The following is a 14865-nucleotide window of genomic DNA, read 5'->3' as shown; positions in this document are numbered from 1 at the left end:
TTTTTTATTTGTGAAGATAAAAACTAATATAAAAAACAAACGTAACTAGGATTTTAAATAAGAATCATACCTTTAATATAACAACACACGTAAAATCAACATTTTCACTAGGAAATTACATCTTTTTATGTATATTAGAAATAAATTTACACAAGTAAGATAACATCTTAAATAAGGGAATTACATCAACCAGAATAAGAAAATTTAACAAAATATCTTCAATAGATAAATTATACTGCATAACTATAAAATTAAATTAACTACGAGATCCCAAAAATCAATATCATAAATCTTTTTTTAAAGCAATGGTTACAAAAATTTCATCGTAATTTAATAGTAAAGAGATTTAGATTATATTTAATAATCATAGAATAACACGAATCTCAATGATATAATAAAAATGATGATTTTTTTTATCTCAATCGAAAATTTCCATTAAGACTCAAGTTTTTCGGATTTGAAAGAAGAAAACTCATAAATTTAAGATTAAGAGAAATACTTATTTTATATAATTTTAAAGTTTTTGAGTCTCTTTTTTGAGTGTTCTTGCTAGAGACCACATATAAATAAAAAAAATATTAAAACGACAAATGGGAAATTGAAAGATAATCGAAAAGGGAAATCACTCGAACAAAAAAAAAAGCACAAAGAAAAGGAAAAGCCGAATAAGGTTGAAGATAAGTTCTAACTTGACTTTTACACACAAGAAAGCTTTTAAAAGGATCTACCAGCCATGACACATTTGTCTAGTTTACAGCTACGGGTGGCTAGATCAGATATTTAACCTACTTTAAGAAAATTGAAACATAGGTAAATAAATATTTTATCATCTTAGCGGATGCCATGCTACCCCTTCCTAAAGGGATGGATCCACCCTTGGTTGAATGGGTTATATGAATTATCAATAATTATGTTTCTGATTGAAAAAATGATCATGTTTTTACATTTAAATTTATTATTTCATCTCGACCCAATATTATACAAAAAATAATAAATGACACTTCAATTTATCTTACTTTTTTTTTTGGCAAATTTTGAATCTAATAATTCTGCTTGTGTGAGCTTGTTGACACTATTAATAAATTCAATAATACTATTTTGCTATACGCAAAGAAAAATAACAACTACTCCACCATGTGTTAATAATCGTAAGTAAACATTATTCAAAGTCATTGATCTACTTAATAATCATGTATACGAATTTGTATTCCTCATTGTCAAATTACAAACTTCGAATGAGAAAAAATATAAATCACTAGTATAAACTATCAACCTTAGTCTAGACTCTAAAGAAAGTGATGTTGCAATTATTAAAAACTTTGAGGGCCTGATAGTAATATGATAATAATTGGGGACCCTGTGACAATGAGAGAAGATCTCATAGCTGGAGACTCAATTATGGAGACTAGTGGTTGGTTACTATTTTAAGCAATATTCCACCATTAAATTAATCGAGTTTTACAAATAAAATAAAATTAGAATAATAATACCATTTTTGATAGTCGGTTCTAAAAGAAGATGTAACATTTATGATAACTCATTTAAAGTAATTATGTATTCATCAATTGCGTCAATCCTGAATTAGTTTAAAATCTTCTACATCAAAAGGAAAAAAGAATTAAATTTTTCTACCATTCCCAGACTCCATTCGTGGAATTATACTAGAATTTTTTGTTGTTGTTGTTATTGTTTTAAAGGAAAAAAAATTAAATTTTTAGCACAATCTCACTAATAGAGAGTGATCATAAGAAAAAAATTAGTTAAAATCACTCTTATGATTAATCAAAATTCTAACTCATTCACTATCCAATAGTTTCATATTAATAATGCTATATTTGTTATCAATTTGAACCATCATTTGTATGTGGTTTAGAACTACTTACGTTTTAGGAAGCTCAAAATTCTCTATTTTTTTCTTTGAGCATCCAAAATTCGAACCTGTTAATCTAATTTTTTTCAGATTCGTGTCTAATTAATTCACTAAAATAATAAAAACTTTATGCCAAGAAATTACTTATTCTTAAAGAAATTGAGCCAGCATGAGTATTATTCAATGAGCTTAAGTTCAAAAAGTATTTATCCAATTAGGTTATTTATTAGGTAATTACATATAAATTTTTTGATAAATATTAATTGGTATTACTAATATGATAAAAGTAGTATTTAGACGGCTATTACAAGTTAAATGTCACCGAAAATTCGTTCACATCGTCAATACATGTGTAAATTAAACGAAAAAGGTCTTGAAATACCCCTATATTATTATAAATTAGTTAAACTATGCCCTCGTTATACTATCGAACCAGAAAGACCTTTATCGTCTTACTATTCAAACACATATACCCCTAAATGGAAGGTAAGGATATATGTGTGCGAATAGTAAGACGATAAATACTTCGGTTCGATAGTATAACGGGGATTTTAAATAATTTACAATAATAAAGGGGGTATTTCAGAACCTTTTCCGTAAATTAGATCTGTATGCAATTATTGAAAAAATAAAAGAATAATATCACGCAGGGATATAAACGACTTTTCAACCACATAGGAAGTACACATTACATCTTAAATAAATTCCAATGATGATTTCAGACATATCCCTCACACACACATTTTGTCAAAAAAACATCATCGGAAAATCAACATGTCGTGGCAAACTTACGTCGATGAGCACCTTTTGTGTGACATTGAGGGCAACCACCTCACCGCCGCCGCTATCGTCGGCCACGACGGCGCCGTTTGGGCTCAAAGCTCCAATTTCCCTCAGGTCTTTCATCTATTTTCCCATTTTTGTGATTTAGCGAATTATTAGTAAAGTTTTTTTTAAGTTCAATTTGCTTTTGATGATAAATCTAGATTGGTTTATTCAAATCCGATCCAAAATCTTTTTTGGTGAAGCCGTTGACTTGAGTAGAATTTAGTTGACCATTGAGATGCTTAGTTAATATTGAAGAGATCTTATTGTTATTAGATTTATAGTCGCTTTCTTAGTAGATGTGAGTAGAAGCGGATCCAGAATTTAATCTTAGAGGAGTTCGATCTGTAAGGTTGTTAACAGAGGCAGATCCAGTATTGAAATTTAATGAGTTCAATTTTGCATTGAATTAATTATACTGTTAAAATTATGGGTTCAAATCTAATATTTATTAAGATTTTAGTAGGTTTTTATATATCTATATTCTGTGTTAAAAGTTCTGCATTCAGATGAACCCGTAGCCGAAAGGCTACATCCGCTTCTGGTTTTTAACATAGAACTCATTTTGCTTTTAAAATTATGGGTTCAGATCTAATATTTGTTGAAATTTAGGATCTAGAGTCGGGAGTTCATAATAAATGCGATTTTATATATATATATATATATATATATATACACACACACACGCATTTTTATTATTTTGGCATATGTATGGATAGTTCGAGCCAAAAAGTAATGGATCCAACAGAAGTCGTACTAGATTTACGTTTTTGTACAGACTTGATTTTGACATATCAAAGTGTGAATAGACAAGACCAATTATTTATGAATGTGTTTGTCTTCTGTTTTACATCTTACCTCTTTGTCGATGACATTGTGTAACTTATTGATATTCATGCTGTTGTAGTTCAAACCCGAGGAGATTAAGGCGATCATGAATGATTTTGATGAACCTGGTACACTTGCTCCTACTGGCCTGCATCTTGGTGGCACAAAATACATGGTCCTTCAAGGAGAAGCAGGTGTTGTCATTCGCGGAAAGAAGGTATATCTTTTATGTACATTCAGAATATTGTTGAAATGAAACTGCAATAAATAGGTTTTGCATACTGTTTGAGCTAGTAGAATGCAGTTGTGTGATTTTCTTCCTATGCAATTTAAAGAATGGTTTTAAAGATTATGGGGTAATGTAAGATCTTTTCTTATTTGTTGAACAACCAGAGTCTGTCGTACCTGGTTTCAGAAAATTGAGGATGATACTCAATTCGAGATTATTATGTAGAACTGAATGGAGAACTTCTAGTACTTTTTATTTTCATTTTTATTTTGTATAATATTGACCTGAGTTACTACCTACCGTATAATTGTTATCTTGGCTTCGGTGTTCTTCTTGTTACTACTTGTTGTCTTTACTTCTTTCCATCCTTTCTTTAGCTGAGGGTCTATCGAAAACAACCTCTTTGCCCTTCCAGGGTAGGTGTAAGGCTGCGTGTATCTTACCCTCCCCAGACCCCACTTATGGGAATTCACTGGGTTTGTTATTGTATTATATTGACCTGAGATGAGCGTAAATGGAGCTATATGGACAGTGATGATTCATATAGCCGAATCAACCTGTTTAGGATTGACTCGTACTTCTTGCTCTTGTTGTTGTTGTTGTAATATGTACAACTGAATCAAGTGTATATTGGAAATGCCGTACTTCAAAAGGCTGTTTGTGATATTTCATTCTTTTTTATTCAGGGACCGGGTGGTATTACTATCAAAAAGACTAATATGGCTATACTTATTGGAATCTATGATGAGCCAATGACTCCTGGACAGTGTAACCTGGTTGTCGAGAGGCTCGGCGATTATCTCCTTGAACAAGGTTTTTAATTTACTGGTAAGTGTAATTCACCTTTGGTTTCCTTTGATATTTTCTGCAACATTGAATTTCTAATGAATTGCATTCCTTTGAAATGGTTGCAGAATTTTCATTCATATGTTTGTATTGAAGTTGTGGTGTTTGCTGATAATGAATGGATACTCAAGAATTGGAAAGTGGTAGATATGATTACTTTCTGGATTCAAACAGTTCTCTTTGTATTTTGGTTTTGCAAGAATTGATTTAAATTATTTTAAAGTGAGACACTCGATTATTTTTGAGTGGAATGTTATTGGTACTTATTCTTAAAAATGGATTTCACTTTTTGGTTTGTGTAATATACAGCTGCTGGATTTCATCTCTCAAAATCTTCCTCATACATGCTTAGCTTCTGTTTCTATGCATGTTATGTTATACAAAATGGTTAAACCAGTCGGTGACCCCCCCCCCCCCCACCCCACCCCCACAAAAAAAAAAACCAACAATCTCCTTTAGCTACCAAAATGGTGTATCCCACTATAATTGAAGAATATATCTGAAGTGCTGACTCACTCTCAAACTAGTTGCAGTCGTTCGACTATTTCATCGGGTACTTGCTATCTCACCATCACATATATATGATAATCATATGTGATAGTTTTGCTCAACTTAAGGGCTTCTGCTCATACGGAATTACGTTCTTCCATGAATTTTATCCTCTTTTTTGACCAATTAGTCACACCTTTAGTTGCAATCTTTCTTTGTAAAACTTTAGTTTAGAAATATGCTGGACATCTTATTCAAAGGGCCAGATCGTTTTGCTTTCCTCAGCGGCTCAGCATAGCATTTCCTATTTGTCCAGTCCATCTTTATAATTCGGGCGATGATCTCTGAATCGCCTAAAGTTTTGTGGGTCCATCAGAAACGATCTAATGAATAATGGTCATTGTTTCGTCGTGGCTGTTTCTCGTTTTTAGGTATTTTAGGACCATAAAACTGAAATTCAGAACGATTTGCAATTTTTTGTGTGCTAATGTCTATGCTATATTCATAAATTCGGGTGACGGATTCGACTCGCCTAAACTTTTGTGGGCCCATCAGAAACAACCTAATGAACAATAATCATTGTTTCGCCATGATCATTCCTTGTTTTTTTGGTATTTTAAGACCATAAAACAGGAATTCAGGACGATTTTCAATTTTGCATGTGCAGGATGATTTCCAATTTTCCAATCCATGTCTATCTTCATGAATTCAAGCGACGGGTTCCGAGTCGCCCAAAATTTTGTGAGCACATCGAAAACGACCTAATGAGCAATAATTATAATCATTGTTTCACCATGATCGTTCTTGTTTTTGGTGTTTTAGGGCCATAAAACAGGAATTCAAAATGATTTTCAATTCGGGTGACGGGCTTCGAATCGCCTAAATTGTGTGCGCCCATCAGAAACAACTTAATGAACAATAGTCATGTCTTCACTGTGACCATTGCTCTTTTTTAGCGTTTTAGGGTCATATAATAGGAATTCGGGACATCTTCATGAATTCGGACGACGCACTTCAAATTGCCTAAAAAATTTGTGAGCCCATCAGAAACGACCTAATGAATAATAGTAATCGCTTCGCCATGACTGTTGCTCATTTTTTTTATGTTTAAGGCCATAAAACAAAAATTCATGATGATTTCCAATTGCTCTCAGTCAAAAACTTGAATGGTATGATGAACAATAAGTTTGTTGCATTAATATTGAAGACTTGTATGGTATACTTCTTCCTCTTAAATGAACTAATAAAATCTTGTCTGACTTTTCAAGATTGCATATGTTCTAAAAGAAATACTATGTAACTTGCTTTTTGAAAACTAGTGAATGAGGAAAATTGTGAAAACTTCATTACAACAAGTACATGACAAAAGTAAAACAGTGTAATAAACTAGCTTAACAAGATTCATGATTCACTAAAATGAATTAGTACTAAGTTTGCTAGCCAATGAATCAACAAAATAGTTTACTAATGTTTCCAGTTCGAATAATTCTGGTTTCTATTTTACATCTCCCAAAGTTTCAACACCTTGGCTATCATACAAAATTTGTGCATCTGTGGGAATCTGCAATATATTTGAGAAGCAATATTTGTAGCCTTCTCAAGAAAACTTATGATTCCTTGCACTAACTACCCTTGCTTTTAAATTTTTTTCTTTTCGGATTAATCTTCGGTGCATTTACTCGCGACATCTCCAACCAAGTTATATCAAAAGGGTACCAAGAGGAACAAAGGAAAAGCTATAAGTAGATGTTGAGTCCACCGCGAACTTGTTTGAGGGGATGATGAAGACTTGGTAGGACTAGCCGTTGCATTACTAGCGATAGCCTTTTTACCCCTGTGAAATTTAAGACCAATAACGAACATCACAATCAAAGGGCAAGAATTATACTAGCATGTGTAGTTGAAAAATGATTTAGTTAGATGTACGTACCCAGTGGTCGCGTAGAGACAGTTATCATAACCTGCATTGCAAAGAGCAGTCAGATCGGAACATATTGAGGAATTCTGCAAAAAACTCAAACACAAGGAAGATATCTTGCATCCTTTACTCAAGAAAAGTGACATTTCAAATGTCATATATTTGTTTACTCAGCAGAGGAAACTGATGTTGTTTTTTGTCCATCAGCAAATTCATCAACAACTCTTTTTAATAACCGAGTAATCCCTGAGGGTCAGTTGGCGCCCTATTCAGAACTCGGTGGATAATGGCCACCCCTCTACCCTTCTCCACTTAAATATCTCTAGCAGGATTCGAAGTCGTGACGTGCGCCTAACCCACACATCACGCGATGCGCTTACCACTAGACCGAAGCCCCGAGGCCAAAAATTCATTAACAGACTTAAAACGTCAACTGAAAATTATTAACGTCTCAACTACAAAAAAGGCTGTTCTTTATCAATGACAACATCCAGGTAGCTGCAGAAAATATACTTATTGCTTTTGTACTTCCAGAAACATATGTGCTACATTAACAATGACACTGAAGTAATATGAGCCGTTTTAAAATTTGCCGGCAAAAATACAGATGGATATTCGCAGTAACTTCTGTGATAATTAAATAAATCTGAATTTTTTGACTTTTTGTCATTGACAAGGAAGATTTAAGATAAGACCATATTTAAGGCAAAGAGATGTAATCCTAAATTCATAAGATCTAATATTACCTGCAGTCTAATTGAAAATAGATTTGGGTAAAGAGAATGAGATGGGATCTTTATTTACGTACTTGGGTTCTTATTCGTTCTGACGCCAACTCCTCCAAAACTGCAAGCAATATCAGTAGCTCCATTTTGCTGGTAGTAACTATTGAATGCATAAGATGCATGAGATGCAATGTTATCAGGCTCAAAACAAGGTTGGCTAGGTTGTATAGCGGAGCAGTCGACATTTCCAGAACCGCAAGCCCAACTCAAGGCATTCTGAAGGTCAGCTTCAGAAGCAGAAGATGAAGCGATGCACCAGGTTCCATTTGAACTGGTAGCATTTCCATCCGTATTCACGTCTACAACACCCTTTCCAGTAAAATCAAGGTTATATACACTTGTCTGGTCCGGGAAAAATAAACCCCAGTTCCTCTCGGATGCTAAACCAGGCTTCCTGTTCTCATTGAATAAGGAGAAAACATAAGTATCAATTGCCACTCCTGGCTTAGCGGGAGTTCCAGTATTATTGATCACATGTCGTATCAAATTTGTGTTGTAAGTCTGTGCATTATCTGGAGTTGCGGCCGTCTCTTTTGGAGATCCTTTAGATGGCCAGCCAGTCTCAGTGACCATGATATTAACTGTTTTGAAATTTAGACCCATTAAAGCATAGTTAATAGCATCAAGCTGGGCATCGAACATGTTCGTGTAGAGTAGACCAGTGTTGGAATCAATCACTTCGGAAGATGCCTCGAATAGAGCATAGTCTAAGGACACATTAGTCGAAGAATCTCTATATGCGTAATATGGATATAAGTCGATCATAAAAGGTGACTGATTCTCTGCAAGGAATTCCAACATGGGTTTGAGAAAAAAGGCATGACTACTGTTAAATGCACCTGCGGAAGGAGGAAATGACCGGGATAATACGCCCAATGAATGCGTACTAGAGACTTTAATCCTCTTATGAAGACCAGCTTTTCTCAACGCCGTCAACACATTTTGCATTGCAGGTACGACCAGCGCAGATGTACTATTTGGGGCTTCCGTGAGTTCAGCACCAACAGTTATGTAAGTGATTTTTGTGGCTGGATAGTAAGGAAGTATGCTGTTTTTTAACCATGTATTAGCATTGGACTGGAACTGAGCAAACGCCAGCAAGTCTGAGTTTGGAATTCCAATCATAAGCTCAATTCCGGTGTTCGCAAAGGCCTTGAGGACCTGGATATTAGAGTCGTATATCCTTACATATTTAATGTTGTGCAGTTGAATGAGCTGCACAACTTTATCAGGCGTAGGAAGATCATCAGCATTTCGTCCATAGCAAACTCCAACTTTGCTTGCTCTGCAAATGCCTGCCATTTCGTGAAGAATGGTCAGTAGACAGCAAAGGAATATTTAAGCAAAGATGATCAGATCCCATAATTCTGACTCAAAGATTTCAGTTAGTCTCAAAGTTGATACTTTTGCTAACGTCGTTAGGGGTGTGCATTCGATTTATCGATTCGATTTTGACCCTTATCGATAATTACTTATCGATTATCGATTTGTACATATGCTTATCGTTATCGTTTCAATAAGGTTTCGATTTTTTCAATTTCGATTTCGATAACAAATAATCGATTCGATTAATCGATAAACCGATTCGAATGCACACCCCTAAACGTCGTTGGTCAAGCATTGGTCATGCAAAGGATAGTACGAGACCATTCGCCTCAGAGAAACAAAAAATACAGCCAAAGAAACACATTGCTTTGATTTGCAATGTGGAGCGCTGATAAAAAGAAACAATCAGGCGAATGAATCCATTTGACAATTAATTTATTCATCTTCCCTTGTTAAAGATTGAAACTTGTATACAAATCTAGTGGCACCAACTTCTAAATCTCCCTCATGTCAAATTTTAATTTCTGAGTATTAGCAGACAAACATGAAGAGGAAATCTAGTAACCGTCAAAATAAACCCAAGCGAAAAGTACCAAATACTAACTAGGATTTGTGATCTGTGATCTCCAGAAAAAAGCAAATTAATCACATGAGATTTGATTAGCTGTTCCACATTGTCACTTTCCATCAACAACAACAAACCCAGTGTAATACCACAAGTGGGGGTCATGTACGCAGACCTTACCCCTACCTTATATGAAGGTAGAGAGGCTGGTTCGGACATTGTCACTTTCCATCATGGCACATTATTTAACAACAAATTCAAGATCTTGTTATCATACAAACTCAATCAACACTATCAATAACGTTTAAGTTATATACACATACAATGTGAACAATCTTCACACCATTTGTGTGATTTGACTTGTTATAGCAGGTTACTTACCATTTAACTTATATTACTAATCAAACAACACTCATTAGTAATATAAACTGGTCCATATTGTCACTTTCCATCGTCGCACATTATATAATTATCAACAAATCCTTTACACCATCTGTGCATACAACTTAAACTCTTATAGTAAAGCTAGAGGAACAGCATTGGAAACACAACCACCACTACTTATTAAAGCCAGCATTATTCAAAGTAGACAAAAACAGTTACAAAACATTAATGCATAAATAATGGATCAATAATTGTTCAGCTAACAGGTACTGTCCTTTTACATATGCTGATAAGTCATGTAGAAGAACTCACCCTCCCACTGTCCCACATACAAAAAGCAGAGGTAATCAAAAAGAAACAAATTAAAAAGAGGGTTAAAAATAGGAGAACCCAAAGAAACATAACACCAGATAAATATAGTTCCTTTGACACATTTATACACAACATAAGCAGGAGCAAAAACATGGTACTAACATTTCAATACACCTAAGACCATCTCCAATGCTACTCTATTTCTTGCACCAAATCCAAATTTGGTGCAAGAAATGGTGTTTTTTTGCTCCAACGCAACACTATTTCTTGCACTATTATAGAGCATGAATAGTGTTGCACCAAATTTGGTGCAACACTATTCATCACTCTATATTTGGTTTATTAATATTTTATTCAATCTTTTTATTTTTGTAATTTTAATTTATCATAAATTGGGTATATAATTAATTTTTATATTAAGATCTTTATAATTTTAATTTTATATCCTATTTTTTGATATATTAATTTTTGTATATATTATATTTATATAAAATTATAAGTTAATTTTATTATTATTATAATTGTATAAAAAGAAATATAACCATTATTTAAAAATAAAAAATACAAATATAAGATATTTAATGTTAGCTAAAAATTGAAAAAGTAGAAAACTAAAATTTAAAAAAAAAATTAAACAATACATAAATAAAAATACATTATAATTAAAGTACATAAAAGGAAGATACATTAAAATTGAAATTACATTAAAAACATAAAACATAAGTTTAGTAATCCCCTATGTCATTTCCAGGTGCACCAAAATTACAAAAATACTGAGAGAACGGGGTAGAAGATTGTTGTGCTTGTGGTTGTTGAAATTGTTGACTTCTTTTATCGATTATTCGTTTTTGTTCTTGTTGCAAAAATTCACGAAGATTTGGATCGTCAATGGAATTCAAGTTCGTCAATAAAATTTTATTTTCTTATTTGTATTCTTTTTGTCTCGAAACTTCATTTCTTGAGTTGCTTGCCTTTTCCATCGCGAAAGTTGAATATTTATGTGGTACTTTAATAAAATTTGACTATGATGTAATATTTATTTAATTATCTTTTATCAATAATTTCACTTTTAGTTGATTTATCCTTTAAAATAATTTTGTAATAAATGATTATATAAGTGGTGAATGTGAATTATATATAATGAATATGGAAAAAAGAAAAAAGATAGTATTAGTTTGAAGGAAAAAAATTGAAAAGTAAATAGAAGATAATAATATAATATAGAAGAGAGAGAAGATTTGGTGTAAAAAATGGTGTAATGGTTGGAGTAAATTTGGTGTTACACCATTTTGGTGTAAAATTTGGTGCAAAAAATGGTGCTAGCATTGGGGATGGCCTAAATTTGCAAAGTTAAATTTTACATTTTTTAAATGAAAAACCCCAAATGAAGCAAGGTATACTGGTCAAAGTTTACTGCAACATTTAATCTTTATACCAGAGAATAGATATATACACAAAATGGAGTTACAAAAGAGGGAGGGGGTAAAAATTATTACTCCCTCCTTCCCACAGAGTGGGTAAAAATAAGCCATAAATATTGGTCGGACTATAGTAAAGGACACTCCGATGCACTAAGCTCCCACTATGCATGGGGTCCGAGAAGGGTCGGACTACCCGGGACTATTGCAAGCAGTCTTAGCCTGCTTTTATACAAAGAGGTTATTACCACGATGAACTCCTGATCACACATAGCACCAACTTTACCCGTTACACCAAGATTAACATTCATTTGTCTGACTATAGTAAAATGAAAAATCTTAAATATAAATTATTTTTAAATATATAAAAATATTATTTTGTAATGTAACATATAAATTAAGACAGATGGAGTAACACTTAGGACTAAAGCAACAATGGAACAATCAACAACATATTTGATATGGAAGCTGAAGAAGAAGTTAATATGAGTGAAATGTAGCACCAAGAACCTAAATAATCACAAAAGAAATGAACTTTTAATTAAAGAAATGAAAAGGGTAAACTTACCAAGAATCAATAAGAGCAGAGAAGTTGCAAAAATTATGATTCTAAATCCTCTTATCATTTTACTTCTAAGAAATCTTGCTCTTTCTTCACTGCTCAGCTCAGAGTTCTTATTTAGCTCAGTATATAAAAATAAAAATTTGCACTCCTTTATTTTGTAAGTACTCTGTTTTTACAACGGCTCTTTGTAAAGTGTAGTACTTATATTCATTGAGCTCGAGAGGAGTGTTAACACTGCAAAAATTGCAGAGAAAGAGAAATAGAGGACTGTGTATTTTTGTGAATGTGTGTGTCTGTGTGTGTCAGCGGATTCAAGAATTATTTATGAAATGGAGTTGAGGGAATTAGCTTCGATTCCGCTGCTTTAAAATAATAAAATAATTGGTATACAGTGTACAGTAGTATTTGGCATATTGGTATGTCTGTTCCCCACGAAAAAGGCAAGTATAATACAGTGGAGTAATACTTAAATAAAAACCATGTATGTAGAGAAGTTTTATTGTGTGTCTCACACAATTTACATTAGTTGTGTGAGGCTCCTTTTTGTTTCACAAATTTGTGGACCCCAATCTTACACTTCTCGAGCCACAAAAATCTGTATGAGACACAAAATAAAATTTTCCATGTATGTACTACTCCTACTTATTACTATACTATAATCTTCTGAATCTGTATGTATGAAGGAAAAAATATCTGTATGTATATATATGTATTTGGTTTTGCGTCTCACTGTATCTTGGTAAAAGCTTAAATGGTACTAATTCAATAGTGCAATACTTAGCATATTGCATCCACTTTTATTGTTTATTCGATGTTCGGTATCTACTTTGGGTAAAAATTTAGTAGCGGGGCTAGTATTTTCGCTATAAGGATTCAAGAAAAAAAATAAATATATATATATATATATATATACACACACTTTTCAGAAGAGGGTTCGAAAAAATCCCCTTCCACCCCTAGCTCCGCCACTAGGTACAATTAATTCGCTTTAAGGTTCGATTAATTCGGACCATGCCAGATAATCCTCCACTTCGAGGGTGAAGCCTCCCTATCAAGGAAGATATAGTCTCAGGGCTCGAGCTCATATCATACCGTTACAACCTTTGGTGGTAATTTATTGTTTTGTGTTTATGTGGTTGAATAATTTGAAGAGATATAAATTTAAATTAATACCATATTTAATTCTACTGACGAGGTAATTGCTAGTGATATTCCGCGTTCATTGAATTAAAATTCTGAATGTGTTAATTTATTAATATACTATCATTACTTTCTTTATTAGTCTGCTCAGAGCAATCTAACTATTTTTCTAAAATTAGGAATATTGTGCTGATAAATATTTCAATTGTATCGTAGCAAATAAATTTTTTAACTTGTCATAAAATGCTGAGCTTCAATACAAGAAAATCTGAAATAAAATCTAAGTACTTAAAGAAAAGGAAACGAACAATATATGAAATGACAAAAAAGAATCATTTTAAGGGAGTGGACGAGACTGTAGTGACTAAGAGACACAAAAAGGAAATGTTCTAAAAGAAAAGAAGTTGGAAATTGGAAATTGGAAGAAAAAAAAAACGATGACGGTCTCTACAATACGAAATCATGGCATATTTTTTTACAAAAATCAATTAATATATCAACTACGCCTTAATCTAATTTAGGAATACTCTACGAGGTCGTTAGGTTGATAATTAGGAAATCATCATAAGAAATGTAATGTTGGCCGCATAACAAAAAAATAATCATTGTCACAATCAATATATTGTTAGGTTAACGATAATACATGCATTAAGTTATGCAAATATTTATGTATTATTTTATACGGGATAGAATGGAAAAAAAGAATACATGTACTAGCAATGTGGTAAACTACAGTATTTTTAGGATGGAGGTGTTTTGGAACAATTTGGACAGCACAGGTACCGAATAACTCTGTTCATCAAGGCTTACGCAAATACGAAGAAATCATCTAGTGTTTTTGCCTCAATATCGTTTGAACTTAAGACTATATGGTTCTTCTTCCACTTTATTAACCAGTAGGTCACGCTCTTGGGTGTACGTGGATTAAACTTATACCTGTTTATCGGGCGGGCTGGGACATGTTGAACGGAAAAAAAATCAGCTCGTCCGTTTTCGGACCGGGTTGGTTAACGGGCTGAGATAACGGATTGGGGGCGGGTTGAACTTTTTCGGGTTATTTAGAGCCCATTCGGGTTCGGGCGGGCCGGGCTACTGTTTTTTTTTATTTTAAATTAAATTTTTTTTTCTTATTCAATGTTATTGATACTTAAGTATTTGCAAACTTTTAAGGCTTAGAATTAAACTTTGAAGTTTAAAATTTAAAGTTTTAAATTTGAAATTTGTATTTTAAAATTATAAAATTGAAATTAGAAAGCAACTGGCTACAAAAAATTATTTAATAAGATCAATAGGCAATATATAAGGAACAAACTCCGAAGGCTTTCATTTTATATTTTTAATACTTCAAATTAATTTGCAAGTTCT

At 32.9% G+C, this 14865-nt stretch overlaps 2 protein-coding genes across 2 annotated transcripts; one reads left to right on the top strand and one right to left on the bottom strand.

Annotated features, from left to right (window-relative positions):
* Positions 1-2558: 2558 nt before the first annotated feature.
* LOC109238531 (profilin-1-like) lies at positions 2559-4924 on the top strand. The gene is made up of 4 exons (XM_019405005.1): positions 2559-2767; positions 3603-3740; positions 4439-4580; positions 4667-4924. The coding sequence occupies exons 1-3, from the start codon at positions 2645-2647 to the stop codon at positions 4571-4573; spliced, it is 396 nt and encodes a 131-aa protein (XP_019260550.1). The 5' UTR covers positions 2559-2644; the 3' UTR covers positions 4574-4580; positions 4667-4924.
* Positions 4925-6447: 1523 nt separating this feature from the next.
* Positions 6448-12676, bottom strand: LOC109238530 (glucan endo-1,3-beta-glucosidase 13). Its single transcript, XM_019405004.1, has 4 exons — positions 12364-12676; positions 7814-9085; positions 7018-7048; positions 6448-6921 (listed from the first exon to the last, which is right to left on the bottom strand). Exons 1-4 carry the CDS (start codon positions 12419-12421, stop codon positions 6792-6794), a joined length of 1491 nt encoding a protein of 496 aa, XP_019260549.1. The 5' UTR covers positions 12422-12676; the 3' UTR covers positions 6448-6791.
* Between the last annotated feature and the right edge of the window lie 2189 nt (positions 12677-14865).

This window comes from Nicotiana attenuata, unplaced genomic scaffold, assembly GCF_001879085.1.
Source record: "Nicotiana attenuata strain UT unplaced genomic scaffold, NIATTr2, whole genome shotgun sequence".
Classification (NCBI taxonomy): domain Eukaryota; kingdom Viridiplantae; phylum Streptophyta; class Magnoliopsida; order Solanales; family Solanaceae; genus Nicotiana; species Nicotiana attenuata.
Note: the sequence above shows the minus strand (reverse complement) of the source record. Positions and strands in the feature narration are given on the sequence as shown.

What these genes read in the sequence shown, in the direction of transcription:
- LOC109238531 (XM_019405005.1), top strand. Translation starts at nt 2,645, where the DNA reads ATGTCGTGGCAAACTTACGTCGATGAGCACCTTTTGTGTGACATTGAG. An exon ending in AAAGCTCCAATTTCCCTCAG is followed by an intron (nt 2,768 to 3,602) that starts GTCTTTCATCTA and finishes ATGCTGTTGTAG; the next exon opens with TTCAAACCCGAGGAGATTAA. An exon ending in TTGTCATTCGCGGAAAGAAG is followed by an intron (nt 3,741 to 4,438) that starts GTATATCTTTTA and finishes TTTTTTATTCAG; the next exon opens with GGACCGGGTGGTATTACTAT.
- LOC109238530 (XM_019405004.1), bottom strand. Translation starts at nt 12,421, where the DNA reads ATGATAAGAGGATTTAGAATCATAATTTTTGCAACTTCTCTGCTCTTA. An exon ending in TCTGCTCTTATTGATTCTTG is followed by an intron (nt 9,086 to 12,363) that starts GTAAGTTTACCC and finishes ACGAAATGGCAG; the next exon opens with GCATTTGCAGAGCAAGCAAA. An exon ending in TGTCTCTACGCGACCACTGG is followed by an intron (nt 6,922 to 7,017) that starts GTACGTACATCT and finishes TAAATTTCACAG; the next exon opens with GGGTAAAAAGGCTATCGCTA.